This window comes from Leopardus geoffroyi, chromosome E2, assembly GCF_018350155.1.
Source record: "Leopardus geoffroyi isolate Oge1 chromosome E2, O.geoffroyi_Oge1_pat1.0, whole genome shotgun sequence".
Classification (NCBI taxonomy): Eukaryota; Metazoa; Chordata; class Mammalia; order Carnivora; family Felidae; genus Leopardus; species Leopardus geoffroyi.
This window is the reverse complement of record NC_059335.1, coordinates 55,550,308-55,575,449: the sequence shown is the minus strand read 5'-3', so window position 1 is coordinate 55,575,449 and position 25,142 is coordinate 55,550,308. Positions and strand designations below refer to the sequence as shown.

Sequence of the window (25,142 nt, the reverse complement as noted above, 5' to 3'; positions counted from 1 at the left end):
CACCTACTTTCCTGCTGCCAGCATTGGGGAAATACAGAAAAGGAACAGAGAAAGGGGAGTAGGTGAGGTTTTGCATGCAATTTGCATGTGACATCATGTGACCAGGTGTTAAATGTACCTTGTACCCTGCCCTTGAGCAGAAGGGCACGGCGGGGAGAATGAAATGCTTTTTGCCAAGAGTCCTGTTGTTAAATCTCACTTTTTTGTTCATCATGCTGGTCAAACTGTGGATGCACTAGGGGCTTCCCTCTGCCATTAGCTTGTAAGTGGTTTCTTGTGGTAAACCAGGAATACCAACATAGCTAGGGCATGGAGAGACTTTGTAAGTAATACTTGTCTCTCTTGTTTTCTGAAAAACTACAGGTATTGTGCTAAAAATGAAATATGTCTGGGGGCTCCCAGCTGGCTCAGTCAGTAGAGCGTGCAACTCTTGATCTTGGGGTCATGAGTTCAAGCCCATGTTGGGCATGGAGCCTACTTGAAGGAAGGAAGGAAGGGAGGGAGGGAGGGAGGGAGGGAGGGAGGGAGGGAGGAAGAAAGAAAGAAAGAAAGAAAGAAAGAAAGAAAGAAAGAAAGAAAGAAAGAAAGAAAGAAAAGAAAAGAAATAGGTTTGAATGCTTATTGATACTTTCAGGTAACAATCTCTGCTGGTTTAAAACATGGTCTTCCCAATGAATGTGCAGTAGCATGTGAAATTCTCCCCCCTTCTCCTTCTCTTGTCCTCAGAATCTGGGTTCCTAGAGGCTGGTCCAGCACTGGGGAGGCAGCATTATCACTTACTCACTGGCCTCCATTGAATTTCTTATCCTCATTTTGGCCCCATCCAGGCTGTCCATCCAGCGGCCTCTGCTACAGCAGCCCTGAAAGAGCAGGCCTAGGCCGGCCGACTAGTAACTATGTCCCTGACCTGGCCTCAGAAAGAAGTTCCCGCTCAAACCTCAGACCACTCCTCCTCCCCTTGAGTAACTTATGTTTTCTAAGAAAGCAGGCTACCGATTGATGCATTCTTCCGAAGTCTAAGGTGGGAGGAAGGGGAGTGTGAGAGGCATGGAAAGTGTGAGTAGAAGAGGGAGAGCTTCTCTCAAGTAGGGGCCAGAGGCAGGAGCCCTCAACCCTGTCCAGGCTTAAAATGACCTGGGAGCATTTTACCCCTCCCCAAACCAATTAAATCAGAGTCTCTGGGGATGGTGTTTGATGCTAGGTATTTATACAGCACAGCAAGTCTGACAGCCAATGGTTAATAGGTGACCAGTGAGAAACGTTCTGTATATACTGAGATCAAACATGTTAGAGACCCTCAGACACAGTGGTTCTTAAACTTCAGGTGCATCAGAATCTCCTGGAAGACTTGTTCAAACACAGATTGCTGAGCCCCACCCCCAGAGTTTCTGATTCAGTAGCTGATCTGGGACCACACCTTGGCAGCCATTGTTCTATCCTTCCCCAGCCAATCGGCTGAGGCCACGACCCTTCCCCAGCCAATCGGCTAAGGCCATGATCCTTATAAAACCTTTGTGCTCTTGAAACCCGCTCTCTCTCTCCGGTATCTCACCTCTGCCTCGGTGCAGGTAGGGGATTGAGCTCGAGCTAGCTCAAATAAAGGCTCTTTGCTTTTGCATCGGACTCGGCTCCCTGGTGGTCTTTGGGGATCACAAATTCTGGGCATAACAGCCCCTCACTGGCCCCATGGGCATCCTGATGCTCATTCTTAGCTCTTTTGCCTACTGTCTCCAGGAGCCTCAGTGACTTTTCCAGACCTCCCCATTGTCACCCAGGCCCAAGGGAGTCAAGATTGGAATAGTGGGAAGCGGCTGTCAGTCTCTCTGTAGCTAAATAGACCACCTTGTACTGTACTTCCATCCCAGGTAATCCCAAGGTCCTCCTGGGGGAAACCAGTTAGGAACTTCTCCAATCTGGGATTCTCAGACCCTCTCAATCTCTATCCAGCACCTTCTCCCCATGGCTCATGGAATTTTCATCAGAACAGAAAGTAGGTCCCACACTCAGGTCTTAACCTGGTATCTCCAGCTCTCCCCCACTGTCTTCAAAGAGCTTTCCCCCTCCTTCTGTGGCCTGACCACATAGCCCCCAGCCTGCTTACTCTGTGGCCTAGGGCAGTGGTTCTCAAACATGGGTGTGCCCCACCCGGAAGGCTCAGTACAAGTTGCTGGGCCCACCCCCAGAATTTCAGGTTCAGTAGTTATGGTCGGTAGAATAATTGCCTCTAGTAATGATAAGGGCACACAATTCCCCAGAACCATATGTGACCTCATGTGGCAAAAGAGATTTTGCAGATGTGATTAAGTTAAAGATCTTGAGATGAGTAGATTATTCTGGATGACGTGTGAGCCCAGTGCCATCACAAGCGTCCTAATGATAGGAAGGCAGAGGCAGAGGAGACTAGACCATGGAAGCAGAGGTTGGAACGATGCAAAGGAATATGGGAGGTCTTTGGAAGCTGGAAGAAACAACAAATGAATCCTCTCCTAGAGCGTCCAGAAGGAACACAGGTTTGCCGACAACTTGATTTTAGCCCTGGAAGAACCATTTCAGAATTCTGACCTCCAGAACTGTAAAATAGTAAACGCACAGTAAAACCTTGGTTTTTGAGCATGATTGGTTCTGGAAACATGCTTGTAATCCAAAGCACTTGTATATCAAAGCAAATTTCAAGAAAATACTGGCTCAGTTGCGATCGTGTGACATTTGGCATCACTTAGTACTCATATTGCAAGACATGGCTCATTTATCAAGTTAAAATTTATTACAAATGTTTGCTCACCTTGTGGAACACTCACAGAACAAGTTGCTGACAATCCAAGGTTTTATTGTATTTTGTTTCAAATTGCTAAGTTTTCCATAATTTGTTACAGGAGCCATAGGAACCTAAGATATGATTGGGTTGGCTTCTGAGAATCTGCATTTCTAATAGGTTCCCAGGTGATGCTGATGCTGAGGTTCAGGGATCACTATGAAAAAAACACTGACTTTTAGTGAAACACACAATCCTAGGTCCCCTCCAAACTCTGGTTATACAAACCCTCTGCTCCCTCCACATCCGAATCAAGCCAATGGAAGCTTGGGCCTTGACGACTCTCATCTCCAAAAAGTGCCTATTTTGGACATCATCAGTTAAACTTTGATTTTTATTTTTTCCTTTCTTTCTACTCTGCTGTAAAGCAATGACTACCAGGCATGAATAGCCATTAAAAATTTATCAGATTAATGATTTCATAACTGTTTATCTCACTATCTTGTTATTTATTATTTTATTTTGGGGGAAAATTGCAGAGCATTGTGAGTTTATCCTCCTAAAATCTCCAGGAGGTTGGAAAATAGAGAAAGAAACTTCACATTCTAGACAGAAAACGGGACAAAGAGAGGTTTGCAATGAATAATGTCTGGACTTCTGCTTCCCTCATGTCAAGCTGCTATTTTTTCTAGTTCCTTTTATGTCCCTTCTGTTCACCAGCTCCTCCCCTTTTGCCCCCTGCAGGTGAACTTGACCCCCACCTCTCTTAGTATCTGAGCTTGCTCCCTTTGGCTGATTTCTCTAGGTAATGATGCTGGCTTTTCCAGCCTGGGATGCTCAGAGGAAGGTGAAAGTGATAGTTACTATGGACACTAAATCAGCCATTCACATGCCCTGGGTCTGCCAAAAGGCCACTGGGGCCTGCTTGAGATGGGAAACCTCATCCTATTTTCTCCAGGGCTCCAGACAGAGGAAGGGAGAGGAGGTGCACAGAGCACTGATTACACACTTGAACCAGTACCTTGAACACAGTAGTTACAGCAGGCTGTCTATTCACAGCGAGAAAAACTCCATTTGACTATGACCCTTGCCAGTTCTTCCTCTTTTTCCCTTCTCTATCTCATTTATTCTGTCATCTCTTTGTCTTCCTCTTCTGGCAGGCAGTGGGATCCAGCTTGGATTTCAATTTGAACTACCTTTTGCTAGCTGTGTGACAATGAATGGGCAACTTAACTTCTCTGATCCTTCATTCCCTTACCTGTTAAGTAGGGGTGAAGATACCTACCATGGTTCTCTAACGAGAACTAGATGAGAGAATATCTGAAATGTATGTGTGCAGAGCAGGCTGACCCTCAATTCACATTCGTCATGGGGGTCATTTCTAGCCACCAGCCTTCTCAGCATTCATTCCTATTCAAGCAACAGACTTCACAGGAAATACAAGGTAGGAAACCACAACTTTAATGGGAAGTTCAGGTTTCCCTTTCATTCCAAGACTAACACTCCTCACATATTTGCCTACATGCCTTGTTCTTCAGTTAGGCCTGCTTAGTTAGCGCCTTGGGCATGCCCCCTCTAAAGTGATGCAACTTTTTGCTAAAATAATCAAATATGCCAGTAGGACTAAATGAAACAAAGCAGAGCATTGGATAAGCCATCGGCCCTGGCGAGTAAAAGGCAAAGGGGCTCTTAGCAGACACGGCATGTCGGATGTCCAGGAGCACAGGGGACATATCAGTGTTGGTACTCCTGCTGATGAACTTGAGATAATCCCGTTGCTCAAGGATATAGTCCTGCCCATAGTCCTCTAGCACTTCGGGGGTAAGGTTGTCCAGGATGTCCTGCTCCAGCTTGTTCCACATTTCACTCATGCCCGCGATACCTGTGATGCAAGAAGAAGGGAGGCTCAGATTCTGGGGAGGCCAGACTGGACGTGTCCGACCCTACCAGGGAAGCAGGCCCTTGTGAACTGGCTTCTGTTGGGAAGGACAGGCATTCCCAAATGGCTTTTTTTTAAATGAGCTTTATAATGGTATGTAATACACTTTGCAGCATTCATATGGAAACGTACACACATGTCTAGGTTTCCACAAGCTGAATAGCCTGTGTAACCAGCAGCAGAAAGAGAAAACAAGCCAGCCTCGGAGCCTCCACTCCCAAACCCCTTCCCAGGATCCTCTGTCCCAGTGACCAGGATGGAGCAGTTTTGCCTGGCATTGGACATTATGTAAATGGAATCACACACTACGTTCTGAGATTCATCCATGTATTGTGTGGTCATTCTCATTGTTGTGGTTTTCCATTGTGTAAATATGCCATAAATTATCCATTATACTGTGATGGGCATTTGGGTTGTTTCCAATTTGGGGTCTTACAAATAGTGCTGCCACAAACATTCTATTACATCTGTTTTCATGACTATTATATACAATATAAAATATAATGCATACAATATATATAATATGTATGAACATGTGTATATACATTTATGTATAATTTTTTAATATAGAAGCAATACCAACTTCTATGTATAAAATTAAAAATACAATGTTAACTATCATCCTATCTATTTAATAAATGTAATTTTAAACAATATATAACTTATGCATTTAAATTTTAGCATATAAATTATATGTAATTAGATATATAAACATATTTGATATAGAAACAATGGGTGCTTATATACAATTTAATTATATATACATTTACTTTAAAATATTATAGCAATGCCTGTTCATTATGTAAAATAAAGTAAATAATGAAATGTATATGTTTTTAAAATTAATCTCTTCTAAGGTAACTTAGAGTTTTGTGTGTCTTTCTACATTCCTTCCTTGTTTATACAAACATGTACACACATAGGGCCGCTTGGGGGACTCAGTGAGTTGAATGTCCAACTCTTGATTTCAGATCAGGTAATGATCTCACGGTTTGAGTTTGAGCCCTGCGTTTGGCTCTGAGCTGACAATGCAGAGCCTACTTGGGATTCTCTCTCCCACTCTCTCTCTGCCCCTCCCCTACTCTCTTGCACTCTCAATCAATCAAACAATCTCTCTCTCTCTCTCTTTCTCTCTGTGTCAGAAATAAATAAACTTTTAAAAAAGGCTTTGGGGGTGCCTGGGTGACTCAGTCAGTTAAGCGTCCGACTTTGGCTCAGGTCATGATCTCACAGTTCATGAGTACGAGCCCCCCACGGGGCTGTGTGCTGACAGCTTGGAGCCTGGAGGCTGCTTCAGATTCTGTGTCTTCCTCTCTCTCTGCCCTTCCCCCGCTCACATTCTCTCTCTCTCTCTCTCTCTCTCAAAAATAAATACACATTTTTTTTTATTTAAAAAAAAGGCTTTGGTTTAATCTTATTTTACCAGGAACAAAATGTCCAAAGGATCATACTATACAGGATTTCCAAAGATTTGCTTGTTTGTTTGCTGAATAATAAATCACAGACCTGCCTCCAAAAGTCAATGGCTATAGATTTAAACCAGAGCAGCAGAAATTTCCCATTGAACAGCTTTTAGGCAACCACTTCTCTATCAAAGGACTTTCCAGTCATTCCTAGATTTCACCATTTCAGTGACGCTGCCATAAACAGTCTTGCATAATACATCCTTTTGTATTTTAGCGTGTTACATCTGCAGGCAGCCCCTACAGTGTGGCTGCGTGGTCAAAAGGCACATGCATTCTGAATTTTAATACCTACTGCCAGATCACTTTCCACAAAGGATGCAGCACCTCACATTCCCTCCTGCAAAGTGTGGGATTGCTCTGGGATTGCTATGGGGATGAGCCTTAGTTTACCAGCTTGAGCGACTCCTGGATATCGGATATTGGGTCTGTGGGGGAGCCTGACTGTGAAATGTAAGCCAGTGAAATCCAATTATACCCACCGAAATGCAAAAGGATTTCAATTGCTCATTACTTTTCATGAAACACAATACCACACTTAAAGAAATGATTACCCTGACAATTACTCCCGAGGCTTCTGGGTCTTGAAAAACATGTTTGTGTGAACTATTGTTCCTCCAGCTACCTCTCCCTGTCTCGGCTTTCTCCAAGGTGAGGGATTCCTTTTCCTCTCCTCTTCCTCTCTAAACACCTCATGGACTTTCTAACCATTCTTGTGAGTACCCTGTGCAGAGTCCTCAAGGCTCTCTTTACTGGCGACAAAGCCACCAGAAGTTTGTCAACTCATCTGCCACTTTTGACACCCACTAGCTGCCACTTTGGGGCTGTACACAATGAAATTGTTGAGGTCACTTGGATCCAAATCCCATCTCTGACTCATACCACCTCTGTGACTTGGGAAATTTCCCAACTTCTCTGAGGCTCAGCTTTCTCCCTACAGGATGGGAATATTACTGATGTGGGGAACAAAGGCAAAAGAAACGTACATAAAATTGAATTTCCTTATAACCTGCAGCCCATTGACAAATACATCAGGCAGGCAAAATATACTATTCCTCCAGAAACTCTCAATGTTGATGTTAATGCTTTGCCAGAGGCAAAAACAACCTTGGCTTGCCAACATCCAGGCCTCCAGGATCCTGTAAGTCTTCTTTAACACATGAAAATTCTTTTGGAAACTTCCTTTGTCTTTTCTTCCCCAACTTCCAAGTGTATAATCAGTCTCCCCTCACAACCTCAGTGCAGCTCTTTTTGCCCACGGGTCCTGTCCCGTGCTTTAATAAAACCACCTTTTTTGCACCAAACATGTCGCAAGAATGCTTTCTTGACCTTCAGCTCTGAACCTCAACAATTTTCCACATCATTTTGGGGCCCTGACGTGGGGCTTTGAGTCTTTTCACCTGGACTCTGAGCCTCGGGGCAAACTTGGTGAGTCCTTCCTCTCTCCTCCCTTTGCTCTCCTACCGGGCTTTTCAAGGAGTATGGTCTTATTGGGACATTTTCATGTCGATTGCTCAGGCTGAGATCCTCTAGCCCATGGCTACCCTACCAGGAGGAGAAAGCCTACCTTTGGGCTGGAAGTTAGTACCCAGGCAGGAACGGTAATAAGACTCAGCAACTTGAGGCCTTTTCTTTATTCCTGTCCTTATACAAAGTTGTCTGTCTGTCTTGGGCACAGGACAGCCACCTAATGACTAGCACAGCTGCTGATCTTAAGACTCCTGTGTGAAGCTTCCTCTCATTGGTCTAAAGTGATCCCCTGGTCTAGCCTCTTCTGGATGCGAGAACTCCACTCAGAGCCAGCTGAAACCAGTACCCAATTCAATGAAAGCCCAACTAGGACCATTTCCTAGAGAAGTTGGCTATAACGATTACTTGTGTTGGAATGTCACTTAGACCATGATGGATTTCTATCTCTACTGTTTTCCATCAGAGTCCTCTACTAACTACTTAAACTACAGAATTGGGTAATTTCCCCTTGTCAAAACCTTTCTAATGTTTTCCATGGGTTAAAAACGGTGGGTTCTTCAAGGCCTTCACAGCAAGGTAGGGTATTTTAGTCCATTCACTGGCACCTGTTTGTAGTGTAGGATTTGATGAGGAAGCAGAGGGATGCTAGCATCCTTCCTACAGGGACTTTATAGCAGGGTGGTGATCATAGCAGTTTTGTTCAAGGGACACCTTGGGTCGCTTTGACAACAGGGACCTATGACATTTACTGTGTGGGACGCCACCTGGGAATCAGAGGGGATTTTTGATAACGGATCTTCTCTCTTCAGTTCCCAAGGACTCTCCTTTGGAATGCCTTTTAACCCCCTGGAAACAATTCAGATTGCAAAATTTAAGAAAGGACTGATCTGTAACACTGCATGGCCTTAGTGTGACCTCTAAGTTAGATCTCTCCTGTGGGAAACCGGGGAAATGGATAGAAGTACCCCTAGGTCCAGACCCACACGGCCCTAAATGAGGACCCTGCCTAAGAGCCTCTTACAGAATGTGTTTGGCCAGTAAACCCCCTCCTGATACACTGGATGATAATTGTCTCAATAAGCCTCCTCCGAATAAACCCAGGTTGCTGGAGGAAACACAGGCCCTCCCTGACAAAAGAAACACTGACTCTCTCTCTGTTCCTCCTCCTAATAGATGTGGGGGCTTCTCCCTCCTTCATTCCCCAGGCTAATGGCTATAATTGGAACCAACTGTCTCTGGTAAGTCTATCTTGGGCTGGGGACTTTAAGGAGTATTCCCAAACAGCTGCCAAAATGCCTTTAATTTCAAGGAAGTTCCCGGTCTTCTCTGGCCTGACGTGGACTGCTGACCTCCTCTTTAGTGGAAGGCTCTTCTGCCTTCCCCTCCCCCTCCTCCTGTTTCCGCACCACCTTCATGCACAGCCTTCACAACTGGCTCCAGTAGCATCTGGGGTGCCTCCAGCGCCATTGGTTCCTCCTCCTCCCCTCACTGTCAAGGAGGGCAGAGACCCCCATTGGACTTACACTGCCCACTTCAGATTTCTCCACTTGTGTCCCAGGTAAAAATTAACAATGGGGAACAAATTGATTGACTTTTAAGTGGACTCAGGTGGAACACAATTCAGTATTGAAACTAATTGAAACTTTTAATGCTACCTAGGTTTACTGAAGGTCAAATAAGCTCATGTTATCTCTGTTGGCATTTGTCAGCAAAAAGATGACTTAAAATGATGGTTAATTTTGTCTGTCTCCAAGTTTTCTTGGGTAATTGTTAAGATAGCTTTCAAAGTCATTAGTAACCTGAAACTTTATAAAGTTTTGCTGGGATGATAAAATGGGATTGAATCCATTGGACATCTAAGCTTTTCCAAATAGTATGGAGTGCTGAAGAACTGATTACTAAAAATAGGTTTGTGCTTTTGGCTTCCTATTGCAGAGAAACTAAGAATATTTGGGTCTGTCGGAAAACATGTCTTGTGCTTAATAGATTCATAAATTTGCCATCTAAAGAATTCTGGTGTAACAGTTCACAATTGGTTACTACGTAGTTTTCACTGGAGACTTGGGCTTCTAAGAGTTAAAATTCTTCTGCTAAATGTCTTTGAGACTGATGGAAATAAGGGAAGCAACTATGAATTTTAAAAGTTACTGTAGAAGGTTTATGGAGGGAAATCTTTGCAATGGAATTGTATATGTGGTCAGGACTCAGGTTGAAATTAATGGATTTTAAAAGTATATAGGTATAAGGTTGAAATTCTTCTTTTCTCTTTGTTCAAAAGACAAAGTTTTCTTGGATTGTTGATCTGCTCTTGATAAGAAAGTGTAAACAACATGTTTCTATTTTTTCTCTTCTGTCTGTCCAGAAAATCAAAACTTTTATGTTTTGTCTTTATCGGGTCTTTGATTACACAGTTAAAACTTCTCAATACTATAGGAGCTGAGTTTTGCTAACAACTATATAACCAGACACGTTTGCCTTTGGAATCTCGTATTGCCACCTTGGTTAAATAAATAATTAAGTTTTGGGGTGCTTGGGTGGCTCAGTCGGTCAAGTGTCCAACTTCGGCTCAGGTAATGATCTCACAGTCCGTGAGTTTGGGCCCCACATCAAGCTCCGTGCTGACAGCTCAGAGCCTGGAGCCCACTTCGGGTTCTATGTCTCCTTCACTCTCTTCCTCTCCCACATTTGCACTCTGTCTCTCTCTCAAAAGTAAATAACCGTTAAAAAAGTTTTTTTTAATACTTAAGTGTTAAATTTCGTAATGACCTGTGGTCTTATTTAGGCATGTGCTTTATAACTTTCTGAGGTTTTTTAACACACTTCCCAGTATTTCAACTGTCAATGAAATCTTTTTGACTAATTAGGCCTTTTTCTTTGGTATGTTAAGTGACTCTGGAAGCATTGTTAAACAAATAATAAGCCTTAGGTATGGTTTGGGTAAATGCTATAACTATTCCAGAGATGAAATTCCTAAAGTTTTAATATGTTTTAATATGTTCTGGTATAAGACTATTACTTAATATTCTAATTATTGAAGAGCTCTGTGTCACAGAAATAACTGGATTTCCTTGCCAGCTGTAATGAACTCTAATCAAATCTTTAACCATTCCGATTGTTGAGTCTTTTGTCATTTATAGTTCTTGTTCTTATTCTCTTGCAAAACATGTTTCATCTTCAAGGAGACTCATAGAAAGGGCTTTGGACAAATACAGGTTTTTGAGATCTTTAAAATCATAAAACTAAAATTGGTAAGAATTTCGAGAACTAACTAAAAAGCTGCATTCAAACTGAACAAGAATTAGTAACTTTAAGTAAATTAAGGAAGATGATGGTAGTTTTTAGTTTTTGTGACTCTTGTTTGAAACATTGCCGGCTCTCTAATGTTTGCTCTTCCAGATTAAGGAAGTTTTCTCTTAAGATATCCATGACTTTCAGAAGTGTGATAAAGTATTCATTGGTGAACAAATTAAAGCATTTAACTTTTCTCCCTACCTGTACCCTCTGAAATTCGAAAACTCTCAGTGAGGGTTCTTTCCTTCATGGCAACTACAGTTATTTGCAGAAGTTCAATAAGACTATGTAACAGGACACCATTGGAAATATTGGTTATTTTGCCAAGGCTTTGGCTGGAATGTCCTATTTAAGAGACGTGCATAGACAGATATGACCCAACAGCTTTAAGGAACTAGGGTTGACTTTATGAAACGTGGCGAAATAAAGCCCCTTGGAAATGTTGGCCTGATGCCTTGCTTACAGAGTTCCCAGCAGCCTTACCACGTGAGGAAAGAATGTCACTTCCCCTGGCATGGGGACCTCATGAAGAGGAATTCACCCAAATCTACAGGTATTGCAGGCATGTCTGATGGCAAGTACTTGGCTTGGCTTCTGGTCTAGAGAGGTTACAAAAGTTCAAATCTAGAGATTCCTTATAAAATGTTCCAACAAAGCAGATTTTAAAAAATCCATACGAGGAGCGCCTGGGTGGCGCAGTCAGTTAAGCGTCCGACTTCAGCCAGGTCACGATCTCGCGGTCCGTGAGTTCGAGCCCCGCGTCGGGCTCTGGGCTGATGGCTCAGAGCCTGGAGCCTGTTTCCGATTCTGTGTCTCCCTCTCTCTCTGCCCCTCCCCCGTTCATGCTCTGTCTCTCTCTGTCCCAAAAATAGATAAACGTTGAAAAAAAAATTTAAAAAAAAATCCATATGATCAATCACTATCCTTGCTGAGCTTGTGTAAGTAATTAGGCCGAGTTTGTTAAAATTGGATTTGTTTTTACAAATGAATTAGTAGTTATTTGGCTATCTCTGGAAATGAGGGCAATTACAGAGAAAAATTAGGTTTCAATAACACATCTTCGTAGATATTAAATTTTAATACTACTTATTATAAACTAGACTAGATGCTGAATTCTTCTGGTTTCCTCAAATATTTGGCTAAGACGCTCCCTGAGTTAGGTTTCCAATCTTCTTCCATTCTCTTGATTTAAAGTCATTAAAAACTAAAACTGCCTTTTCCCTAAAAGCCCTAAAAACTGATGCTGGACAACTGGAGGTAAACTTCAGAGAAACAGCCCATGTATAGGACCATCTTGCTTGTTATTCTGTGGGGATAATAACAAGACCCACGGGCATACAATTATTTGAACAACTGGAAAATGGGATGGATTTCCCCAACCACTGTATATGAAAAGCCTTTTCTCACTATAGGTACCTACCAGTAGGTAAAGACTATAGTGTTTTATTAAATTATTCACTTTTCGTGGGTTCAAGCCCCATGTCAGGTTCTGTGCTGACAGCTCAGAGCCTAGAGCCTGCTTTGGATTCTGTGTTTCCCTCTCTCTGCCCCTCTCCCACTTGTGCTCTGTCTCTGTCTCTCAAAAATAAATAAATGTTAAAAAAAAATTGAAATTATTTACTTGAGGCCAGGTTTTAATTCATAAATCTCTTTAAATCAATATGCAAACTATATCCTCCCTAAACCTGATCTGACAGTTACTAGCAACCCACTCCATATAAACCCAGGAGACAAGGTTTATTTAAAGAATTGAAAGTCTAATACAGCAGGAGATTTAATTCTGAAATGAAAAGGCCCCTACTGGGTCATACTTCCACAGCCATAAAATTAGAAGGACATTCCTCGTGGACTCAAAAATTAAATCTGTATCTGCCTGGGGCATTTGAGTGGCTCAGCCAGTTGGTTGAACATCCAACTCTTGATTTCGGTTCATATCATGGTTCCAGGGTCAAGGGATCATGCCCCACATCAGGCTCTGAGTTGAGCATGAAGCCTGCTCAAGATTCCATCTTTCTCCCTCTGCCTCTCTCCCCAATTTGTGCTCTCTCTCTCTAAAATAAAATAAACAACAACAACAACAACCCTCTACATTCCTCATAGGAATCCAGTGTGCCAGCTAAGGGTGCCTTCTTATTCTTGTGAACCTGTGGAAGACTTCAGACTTCTCTTTAAATGAAAATGATGGTTGTACATTTCTTTCTCATTTTCCTTTCCCCCATTTATATGGGCCATTCAAAAGGATCAGCAGAGACATTTGAATTACAAACCAGAAAAACCCATACTATTCAGCCACCTGTTTCCACTCTATCTGAGGATGTTTAGAGCTTGACATCTAAAAATCTTCTCCCTGGCAGCACTCAGGACTCAGACACTGGGTTTATAATTTGCTCTACCCATTAACTTATATTTTTCTTTTTTTTCCATAAAGGTACCTCTTATTAATTACCTGACTGCTTGCTAAACAAAACAGCAGGTGATGGCTAATGCCACTTGCTACACAATTAAGGCCGTAAATGGCTCTCCAAATGGCATTAGATATTTTAACTACTGCACAGGCTGGAACATGTGCTATCATAAAAACAGAATGTTGTGCATATATTCCAGATATCACAAGCATGTAGCAGGATTGCTAAAAGCTATAAATACTCAAATTGGCACATTAAACTATCGGTCTCTTTCCTTTAGTGATTGGTTAAACTTCTGGACTAGAGGAACATTTTGGGCAACTATCAAAAGTCTTTTATTCAGGCTTCCCTTTCTCCAAATAATATGAACCTTATTTTCTTGTCTTCTCTGATGTCTCCCTGCCTGGTGCCAAGACTCCTTCACGGACGTAACTTCCAGCTGATAAATGATCCTTTCTACTCAAGGAGGTTTATATATGTTGTCTACCTTGGATTGGCTACCTTGGCCTTTAGTAACTCCTATATAGAAATTCCCCACCTGACCAATGTTGACCCGTAGGTAGGGACATCTCTATGCCCCTACTCAGCAGGAAGAAGTTACAGAAGGTAAGACCTTCCACCCTCAACAACCTTAAAGATTTAAGGGTCAAAATTGTTCAGGGGGGAATGATGTGGAAAACAAGGCAAAAGAAATGTACATAAAATTAAGTTGCCTTCTAACCTGCAGCCCATTGACAAATAAAATACTTTAGGCAGGCAGAGTATCCCATTCCTCCTGGAAGTCTCCATCTTAATGTTAATACTTTGCTAGAAGCCAAAAGCAACCTTAGCTTGACTATAGCCAGATCTCCAGGATCCTATAAGTCTTTAACAAATGAAAATACTTTTGGATACTTCCTTTGTCCTTACCTCCCTAACTTCGAAGTATATAATCAGTCATTCCTCACAACCCGAGTACAGCTCTTTCTGCCCACAGGTCCAGTGCTTTAATAAGACCACCTTTTTGCACTGAAAACTTTCTTTTTCAGAATTCTTTCATGACCTTTGGTTCTGAACCCCAACACTTCAAACCACATCATTACAATGCCTACCTTCTAGGTGAGGATTAAGTGAAATTGTGTATGTAAAGTGCTCAAAACCTGCTAATCATGAAATCTTAGCTATTTCTATTGCAGGAACTGAAAAATATGGTATGTCTCCTTGAATGTCTTCAGAAGCTCTTTTTCTCTCTGAAGATTCCTCTTCTTGTGCCCCCCACCCTCTACCCCACCCCAGCTTTGAGCATCCTTCTCCAAACTTGAGTCCTCAGCCTTCCACTGTCTGGCCTCTTGCCTTGAGAGAGGCCATCAGGATCACCTTTAGACTGAGGGCAGCCTCATAGAAAGAGAGGACTGAGCACTGCACCTAGAGATCTGCTTTCAGATTGCCAATCACCAAGGTGTGTCGCATACCCACATGTATGTATCACCCACCCCACACACCTGCCAAATGATGTCAATTAAGCATACCGCTCAGGGCTGTCATACAGATTAGGACCTATATGGGAAGGACAGGAGTATAAATTGGAACCATATTTTTAAAAAAAATTTTTAAAGTTTTGTTTATTTAAGTAATCTCTACACCCAACATGGGACTCAAACTCAAGACCCCGAGATCAAAAGTCACATACTCTTCTCAATGAGCTAGTCAGGTGCCTCTAGAACAATATTTTTTTAATATTTATTTTATTTTATTACTATTATTGTTGTTTGTTGTTTTGTTTGTTTTAGAGAGCATGAGCAGGGAAGAGAGGCAGAGAGAGAGAGAGAGCAAGAGAGAGAGAGAGAGACAGAGAGAGAATCTTAAGCAGGCTCCGTGCTCAGTGCAGAGCCCAACATGGGGCTTGATCTCATGACCCTGAGATCATGAACCTGAGCTGAAAACAAGAGTTGGACGCTCAACCAACTGAGCCAGGCACCCCTGGAATAATATTTTTTAAAATGGTTTTGTATTATCCACGAAAGCTGAAGACAATTAAACCCCATGAACTAGTCATTCCACTCCTGAGAATGTGACACTGGAAAAATCACATACATGTACAGCACCGAAAGTGTCACGTGCCAAAGGGTTCATAGCTGAATTGTTCATAATTGTCCCAAGGTGACCCAAATATCCCATCAGTGATAGAAAAATCGTGGCATGTTCACAGAGTACTGAAAATGAGTGAGCTGCAGGTACAAACCACACAGATGAACTGTGAAAGCAATGTTGAGTGAGAAAAGCAGACACGAGAATACATACATGCTGATTCCATTCAAAGTTCCATAACCAGTAAAGCCAAATCCTATTGTTTGTGATGCATGCATGTATGTAACACTGCAAAGAAAAGCAAATGAACAATTGCTACAAAAAATAAGAAAGTGATTATATGTTGAGGATGGGGAAGACTAGGACTGGATGGAGATCATATGGGCACTTCTGGGCACTGGCAATGCTTTATTTTTTGATCTGGCTGTTAAGTGCATGAGTTTTTAAAGTAAATTGTTAAACTCTGTGTGTATACATTTTTCAATTAAAAAAAAATGAGTGTGGGGTGGGGTGTGTGGTTGGCTCAGTCAGTGGAGCATGCGACTCTTGGGCTCAGGGTTGTGAGTTGGAGCCCCACATTGGGTGTCGAGATTACTTAAAAATTTTTTTTAAATCTTAAAAAAATGAATTAATTTTAAAAATAAAAATAAGGAGCACCGGGCTGGCTCAGTCTGTACAGCATGTAACTCTTGGTCTCAGAGGTTGAAAGTTTGAGCCCTGCATTGGATGTAGAGATCATTTAGAAATAAAATCTTTAAAGGGGCTCCTGGGGGGCTCAGTCAATTAAGCACCTGATGTCAGCTCAGGTCATGTTCTTGTGGTCCATGAGTTCAAGCCCCGCGTCGGGGTCTGTGCTGATGGCTCAGAGCCTGGAGTCTGCTTCCGATTCTGTTCTCCCTCTCTCTCTGCCCCTCCCCCACTCATGCTCTGTCTCTGTCTCTCTCTCTCTCAAAAATGAATAAAAACATTTAAAAAATTAAAAAAAAGAAAACTATATGACATCAAAACTAAATTCCTTTGTGGAACCGATGCAGGGGAACAACTGTACGCTGAAGAACCTGGTACTTGCCCTTTTATTATTTTTTTTAATGTTTATTTTTATTTTTGAGACAGAGAGTGACAGAGTGTGAACGGGGGAGAAAGACACAGACTCTGAAGCAGGCCCCAGGCCTGAGCTGTCAGCACAGAGCCCAATGCGGGGGCTTGAACTCACGAATTATGAGACCATGACCTGAGCCGAAGTCAGAAACCCAACCGACTGAGCACCGCCCCCCCCCTTCCCCGGGCACCCTGCCCTTTTATTATTAAAAGAGGCCCATCTATCCCAACTCCTCTTTTTTTTTTTTTTTTTTTTAATTTTTTTTCAACGTTTATTTATTTTTTTGGGGACAGAGAGAGACAGAGCATGAACGGGGGGAGGGGCAGAGAGAGAGGGAGACACAGAATCAGAAGCAGGCTCCAGGCTCTGAGCCATCAGCCCAGAGCCTGATGCGGGGCTCGAACTCACGGACCGCGAGATCGTGACCTGGCTGAAGTCGGACGCTTAACCGACTGCGCCACCCAGGCGCCCCAATCCCAACTCCTCTTTGGCCAACCACTGAGGAGTTTGGTTTGAGCTCTGTCAAAACAAAGGACCCTCAGAATCCCGTCCAGGATGAATGCTGAGGGGCTCCTGGACTGAGACACTTACTTGTTTTGAAGCCTCCAGGCTGGATGACAGAGACTTTAACTCCCCATTTGGAAAGCTCTTGTCTCATGACTGCTGAAAACATGGTCAGAGCTGCCTTGGATGAGCTATAGGCTGCCAGCTTCTCCATTGGGACCCCTCCTGCAGGAGTAATGAGAGAGAAAAAAAATTAGGTCTGAGGTTCTTATCTGTTCATCCACTAAGTATTTAAACAGGACCTACTGCATGCTAGGAACCTGTATGTGTGGTGGCCACAGCAGACAAGGGCCCTCTGTACCCAGATGAGTGCATATTCTTGGTCACAACTGCCCTCTGGCTTCCTTTGCTTCTGCTTCCCTGGCTGCTCCATCACAGTCCAATGACAAGCCATACAAAGGGTAGTCTGTCCCAACGTCTAAGCTAAATGTGATTGAGGTGGGTTAAAGAGGATCTGTCCCAGCCTCTGACCTTCCAGGTTGGCCAACCTCCATTCTGAGGTTCCAGGTGGACATACCTGGGGAAGGGGCACTGGTCAGCCCATTCCAGCACCTGTAGTTGAACAAAGTGGGTCTAATACTTGTCACAACAAAGGGTAATGCACACCATGGGGAACAATGGGACATTTCTGTATGAGGGAGTGAGAAAGGGCTTACTCTAGGGCTGGGTAGATGCTCTTCATGGCACTTGATCATACTTAGCTCAGAAGCTGGGAGAAATAGCCTGAAACTGGGTCTATCATTGGACCCGATGTTCAGGAGGAGCTATGGAAAGCAGAAGGAAAGGAAGCCAGAGAAGTGGAGTGACCCTAATTGGAATAAAGGTCTCTGCAGGTGTAATTAAAGTGCAGATCTCAAAACGAGACCATCCTGGATCAGGATGGGCCCTCAATTCAATAATAGCTTTTCTTGTAAGAGACAGAAAAGGAGGAGACACAGGAAAACAGGGGAGCAGACCATGTGGAGATGGAGGCGGAGATTGAAGTGATACGGCCACAAGCCAAGGAATGCCTGGAGCTCCCACAAGCTAGGAGAGTCACAAAGGCATCCTCCCCTAGAGCCTTCAGAGGGAGGAGGACCCGCCAACACCTTGCTTTCAGACTTCTGGGCTCCAGAACGTGGCAGAACAAGTTTCTTTGGTTGTAAGTCACCTGTAATTGTTACAGCAGCCTTGGAAAAGGAATGCAGATGTGTTCCTGGCATTCGTTACCTGGAGGACGCTGAGAGTGGGTAGGGGTGAAGACGGTGAGGGAGCATAGCACTGAGGGGACCTCATGGGGAACCCAGGGTGGCTGGACATTAGGGCTCTCAGCTTTGGCAAAGGTTTCCCTGGTCAATAAAGCAAGCCCTGGACAAACGGCTAAGCAAGCTCGGATGTAGCCACACAGTGGAATACCACTCAGCCATTACAGCGTCCATTGAGAGGGGGGCGCCTGGGTGGCCCAGTCAGTTAAGCATCTGACTCTTGATTTCAACTCAGGTCATGATCTCACAGTTCATGGGTGTGGAGCATGCTTGGGATTCTCTCTCTCTCCCTCTCTCTCCCCCACCCCCTTCCCCACTCTCTCTCAAAAATAAATTAACATTTAAACAATTTTTTTTAAGTGCCTTAAAAGGAATGAACTTGAGAGGTGCCTGGCTGGCTCAGTCAGTGGAGAATGGGGCTCTTGATCTCAGGGTTGTGAGTTTGAGCCCCGTGTTAGGTGTAGAGATTACTTAAAAGTACTGTTGTTCAAATAGAGAGAGTGGGGAGGGGCAGAGGGAGAGAGAGAGAGACAGAGAGAAAGAGAGGGAGAGAATATTAAGCAGGTTCCACATTGAGCGTGGGTCTCAATTTCACGACGCTGAGATGATGACCTGATCCGAAATCGAGAGTTGGACGTTTAACCACATGAGTCACCCAAGCACCCCAAAAATAAAGTCTTAAAAAAATGGAATGTTGATAGACACAACAGCATGGTTGAGTCTCAAAATAATTATGGTGAATGAAAGAGCCAGACAAAAACCAGTGCGTGCTGTATGATTCATATATTTAAAATTCTAGAAAATGCAAACCAATCTATAGCGATACAGATAGATCAGTGGTTACCTGCAGCAGGTGGGGGAAGGATTAGAAAGGAGGACATGGAAATTTTCGGGGATGAAGGACATGTTTACCATCTTGATTGTGGTGATGGTTTCCTGGGTGCATACATATGTCTAAATTTATCAAATTGTGTACTTTTTTTTTTTTAATTTTTTTTAACGTTTATTTATTTTTGAGACAGAGAGAGACAGAGCATGAACGGGGGAGGGTCAGAGAGAGAGGGAGACACAGAATCCGAAACAGGCTCCGGGCTCCGAGCTGTCAGCACAGAGCCCGACGTGGGGCTTGAACTCACGGATCGCGAGATCGTGACTGAGCGGAAGTTGGCCGCTTAACCAACTGAGCCACCCAGGCGCCCCTCAAATTGTGTACTTTAAATATGAACGGTTTATTGTATGTCAATTATATCTCAATTTTTTAAGGGTAGGGAAGGGAAAGAGGGAGGGAGGGAAGGAGAAAGGAAGGAAGGAAGGGAAGAAGGGAGGGAGGGAGGGAGGAAGGAAGGGAGAGAGGGAGGGAAGGAGGAAAGAAGGAAGCAAGGGATGGAGGAGGAAAGAAGGAAGGAAGGAAGAAGGAAGGAAGGGAGGAAGGGAGGAAGGAAGGGAGGGAGGAAAGAAGGAAGGAAGGAAAGAAGGAAAGAAGGAAGGAATGGAGGGAGGAGGAAAACACCACCACCTGGCTTCCAGAGACCATGGACATGTCAGCAAATGTCAAAGATGACTTCATGGGTATTTTTCTCTGCCTAAATCCCCCAGGACACTTGCACAACTGTCTATGGATGGGTGGAGGACCTCCATCGTTTCCTGCTCTTACCTTTCCAGGCATCCCTGTCCTACCAGCTTTCCCAGCCTTTGGTGATTTCTCACCAAACCAAACATGGGTCCAGTTTTCCACATGTGCTTGTCTTTGTTCTTCTGACTTCAGAACTTTGCAAATGATTCCTCTTCCCTGCCAAAGTCTCTTATTCCTCTGGTCAGGCCTGTTCCATCCATGGGAGAATATCTTCCTAGCCCTGAGTTCTCTTGGCCTGATTCCTACCTCTATCCAAAAGTTAAAGTTTTCAGTGTATCAGAGACCACAAAATATGGCTCATGCTCACATCTAACATTTATTGAAGATCATTTATTAAGAGATACTTAAGTCATCACCTTATGATATGTAGTAGGTAGAACAAACTGTTGTCTGATAGGTTTTCAGCTACCTCTTCCCAGACCACTATAAAACACTGAGCTCATTTCTGCACACAGGGAAAACATGACTGCGATGACCTTGATCTGGTTTGTTAAAGAGCAATCTTAGTAGAGACATTGGCCATTTCTAGTCATTTAATGAAACCATGCCTTGAATTTGATTGTCTACCCATGATGTGAAAGTCATACAATGCAATTAAAAGGAAAATGAGGGGTGCCTGGGTGGCTCCGTCGGTTAAGCATCCAACTTCAGCTCAGGTCATGATCTTGCAGTTCATGGGTTCGAGTCCTGTGTTGGTGTTTGTACTGACAGCTTGGAGCCTGCTTCAGATTCTGTGTCTCCCTCTGTCTCTGCCTCTCCCTCACTCACGTTCTGTCTGTCTCTCTCTCACTTTCAACAATAAATTTAAAAACACATTTTAAAAAAAGGAAAATGAGATGATAAAATGTATGGAAATGAATACATGTAAGTACAGATATAATTGGGAAAATCTGCATAAAACTGGTAAATTATCATTATCAGTATACTACTTATAATGTTGTACTATAGTTAGGAAAAATTTAACCATATATACCCAGGTCAAAGGTACATAAGATCTCTCTCTATTCCTTCTTAAAACTTTGGCTAAATCTATGATAATCTCCATAAAAATTTCAATTAAAAAAGAGCACAGCATCTGCACCCCTGTGTTTATCGTAGCATTATTTACAATGCCTAAGACATGGAAACAATCTAGGTGTCCATTGAAGGATGAATGGATAAAGAAAATGTAGTACATATGTGCAATAGAATATTATTCAACCATTAAAAAGGAAGGAAATCCTGCCATTGGCAACAACATGGATAGACCTTGAGGATCTTGAGGGCTTTGAGGGCATTATGCTAAGTGAAATGAATCAGAAAGAAAAAAGAGATAGTATGTAATCTCCCTTTTAGGTGGAATCTACAAAAACCAGACTCATAGATATAGGGAACAGGTTGGTGGTTACCAGAGGTGGAGGGTGGGGGTGAAATGGGTGAAGGCAGTCAAAATGTACAAACTTCTAGTTACAACATAAATATAAGTTCCAGGGATGTAATGTGCAGCATAGTGATGACAGTTAATGATACTGTATTGTATATTTGAAAATTTGCTAAGAGAGTAAATCTTGAAGGTTCTTATCACAAGAAAAAAAATAGTATCTCTGTGAGGTGATGGATGGTAACTAACCTTTTGTGGTAATCATTCTGCAATATATACATGTATCAGATCAGGATATTGTGCACCTTAAACTAGTACAATGTTATGTGTCAATTATATCTCAAAAAAACTGGGAAGTGAGGAGAGCATAGGGGATTGAGGTAGAGATACCTAGAATAGTTCATGCCGATTATCATCCTTATTCTTACATGATTATTAAAGCTTTGGTCTGGATCACATAATTCCCTTTTGGGAAATACTTATCCTTACCTCCCTGCTTTTGTGGGAAGGCTATCGATCAATGGTTTTGTCCTTCTCATTGAAAGGGGCAGACTGGACAGTCCCAATACCCCATTCCCTGGACTTGGAGATTGGGTTGGGGCTGAGCATGTGACCTCAGTTGAGCCAGAGTCCTGATGTAGATGGCAGAAGGGAGATGGCCTTATTGTTTATTCCAGGCTATGTAAGTATGCAATGGTAGAAAACTTGAACCCCCAGGCCACTTTTGCTACCACATCAGAGAAGGTAAGCAAAGGAAACCAGAGCAAGAAGAGGGGAGCAGGAGTTGGAAGTGGGGGTGTTGAGGGAAATAGGGAGTGGAGATGGGGGAGAGTTAGGATGATCCCATCTTAGAACTCAGTTCTATCTAGTCAGTTGGTAAACTAATAAATTCCTTTTCCCTCTTCTGTTTTAGCTACTGTGAAGTCCATCCCTGTCACTTATCCTGGGCACCTGTATGGCTCAGTTGGTTAAGCATCTGACTCTTGATTTCCGTTCAGGCCACAATCTCACAGTTATGAGATCGAGCCCCAAGTCGGACTGAGCATGAAGCCTGTTTGGAATTCTTTCTCTCTCTCTCCTCCTTTCTCTCTCTCTGCTTCTCCCCCACTCGTACTCTCTCTCTCTCTCTCTCTCTCTCTCTCTCTCTCTCAAAATATAGTAAATGAACATTAAAAACAAATAAATAGGGGCACCTGAGTGGCTCAATTGGTTAAGCTTCCGACTTCGGGCAGGTCATGATCTCATGGTCTGTGGATTTGAGCCCCGCGTCGGGCCCTGTGCTGACAGCTCAGAGCCTGCTTCGTATTCTGTGTCTCCACCCCCCCCTTTGGCCCTCCCCCACTTATGCTCAGTCTCTCTCTGTCTCTCAAAAATAAATAAATTTTAAAGAAAAATAGAAAGGAAGGAAGGAAGGAAGGAAGAAAGGAAGGAAGGAAGGAAGGAAGGAAGGAAGGAAGGAAGGAAGGAAGGAAGGAAGGAAGGAAGAAAGAAAGAAAGAAAGAAAGAAAGAAAGAAAGAAAGAAAGAAAGAAAGAAAGAAAGAAAGAAAGAAAGAAAGAAAGAAAGAAAAAAGAAAGAAAGAAAAGAAAGAATCCTAAGGCTTAACTGATGAAATTTCGATCCAGCATCTGGCATCAAACATTAAACTTAGGTTCCTGTCTTGCTTCAGATAACCGGCTGATGCTTTTTAAAAGTGATTTCTAGTTTCACAAAATTTTAAGAATTCCAGATCCAACGTTTCCATTTACTGGCGAGAAAGGCCAGTTAAAGCAACTTGTTCTAGTTTGCAACCCAGTTTGCAGGGCTAGACCATCCTCACTTCTCCACAATTTTATAGATGAGGGGAGCTTGGCCAGCTTCGAGGCCAGTTAGCAGAGGGGAGCGGTGAAGAGCTGATCTTTGAGCCAACACTGCCTAGGTTCAAATCCCAGCTCTGTCATTGATTAGTAAAACCTATTAAAATTAGGTATATAAAATTTTATGTTTATTTACCTCTTTTTTTTTTTATTTTAAAGTTTATTTATTTATTTATTTTGAGAGATACCGAAACAGCTTGACTACAGGAGGGGCAGAGAGAGAGGGAGAGAGAGAATCCCAAGCCGGGTCCATACTGTCTGCACAGAACCCGATGCAGGGCTCAAGCTTACTAAACTGCGAGATGATGACCTGAGCAGAAACTGAAAGTTCGACCCGACTGAACCACACAAGCACCCTTTACGTTTATGTACCTCTGCCTTTTAATCTGTAAATTAATAATAATGATGGTATATGCATCATAGAGCTGTTGTGAAGGTTGAATATATCAATATATTAGAATAGTGCCGGGCACAAAGTGAGCTCCATACAAGAGTGCTACTCAAGGTTTTCACAATTATGTCAACAGCCCAAAAGGCTCCATTTGTTTGGTGTTTCATAGATTAGTAAGTGCACCTGTTTCAGGATCTCCCACAGTAGTTGTGATGTGGTTTTGGAGTGCTGGTGGGGGTCCCGAGCAGAAGGCCAAGAAAGAATTCTTGAGATGTCTTTGGTGCAAAAAGGTGATTTTATTAAAGCATGGAGACAGGAGCTTTGGGCAGGCAGAAAGAGCTACACTGGGGTTGTGAAGAGTGACTGATTATATACTATGGAGCTGGGCAGGGGGGCATAAAGGAAAAGGGAAGTTTCCAAAAGGAATTTCATATGATAAAGAGGACTCTTAAGATCCTGGAGGCCTTGCGAATTGTAGAGCTAAAGTTATTTTTCCCTTAGTAAGGCATTAACATTAAGACAGTTGGGAGTTTCTTGGAGGAATGTTTTACTCTGCCTATCTCGAATATTTGTCAGTGGGCTCCAGGTTGTAAGGAAATAAAATTTTACCTACATTTTCTTCTTTGTTCCCCACGCCAGTGGAGGGGAGGGTGATGTTAGGGCTCCAGGAAATTGACTATAGATTTCTAGAGATTGCCTTTTTTCCTTGTAACTCATTAAGACCGTTGCAAAGCAATGAAGACTCTTGTCTTGCAAGACTGTGGTCTCTATCAGTTAACCGCTTGTTTTTCCCTGTCCTTTGCTCTTGGGCAGCCAGGAGTGCCTGAGGAGTGTCACATAGATCCCTCCTGGTGGGGGGAGGGTCGCTTGTGGGCTGTTAGCTTGTGCTTTGCTATCAGATTGCCTCTGGCTCCTTCATCACTTGTTTAGTGGATTCCTAGGACCCACCCTAGACTTGCTTGCTAACCAGACTGGCTGGCTCCGTCAGGAGGGCATGAGACTCTTGAGTTCGAGCCCCACATTGGGCGTGGAACCTACTTAAAAATAAATAAATAAATGAATAAATAAATAAATAAATAAAACCAATCCAAGTGATTATTTTTTTTTTGACTACTAAACCTTGAACTGTTACATTAGGGTCTTGGTCACATATTTCTGAATAGGTGCGATCATGGAGATGCACTGTGTAATGGACGGCATGGCAGGTGGTAAGAATTCGTCACATCACCTGTTATCAACCTAAACGGAAAACACACTTCAGACCAAAGAGTTAAGACACATTTGTGTTTTGTATGGTGTTGCACTCTGTGAAATTGACATTGTTAGACCATTTCTGACCTACCAAATGGCAGTCCTGGAAGGCTCAAGTTATAGATGCAACCCTGCTGTTAATGTTTCAAATTAGTATCTGAGATTCCTGGGGGCATCAGATGAAGTAAGTGGAGATGTGCAAAGCTTGCTGTGCAAGAGCCACACAGGGTCTCGGGGCACTCTCGCTTCCTGGCCTTATGCACCCCTTCATTGCCTGCCCAGTTAGATTTTTATAACTTGTTCCATGTTTGTTTATTTTTTAGAGAGACACACAGAGTACGAGTGGGGAAGGGACAGA

The 25,142-nt window shown here is 43.0% G+C and overlaps 1 protein-coding gene across 1 annotated transcript in view; it reads right to left on the bottom strand.

The window, feature by feature from the left end:
* Nucleotides 1–4,190: 4,190 nt before the first annotated feature.
* The window catches only part of HSD17B2 (hydroxysteroid 17-beta dehydrogenase 2), a 94,303-nt gene continuing 73,351 nt past the window's right edge, over nucleotides 4,191–25,142 (bottom strand). The window contains exons 4-5 of the mRNA XM_045439861.1: nucleotides 17,078–17,215; nucleotides 4,191–4,634 (exon numbers count right to left, since the gene is read on the bottom strand). Of these exons, the coding sequence (XP_045295817.1) occupies nucleotides 4,291–4,634; nucleotides 17,078–17,215 (482 nt within the window). The 3' untranslated portion in view covers nucleotides 4,191–4,290. The remainder of the gene's footprint in view (nucleotides 4,635–17,077; nucleotides 17,216–25,142) is intronic.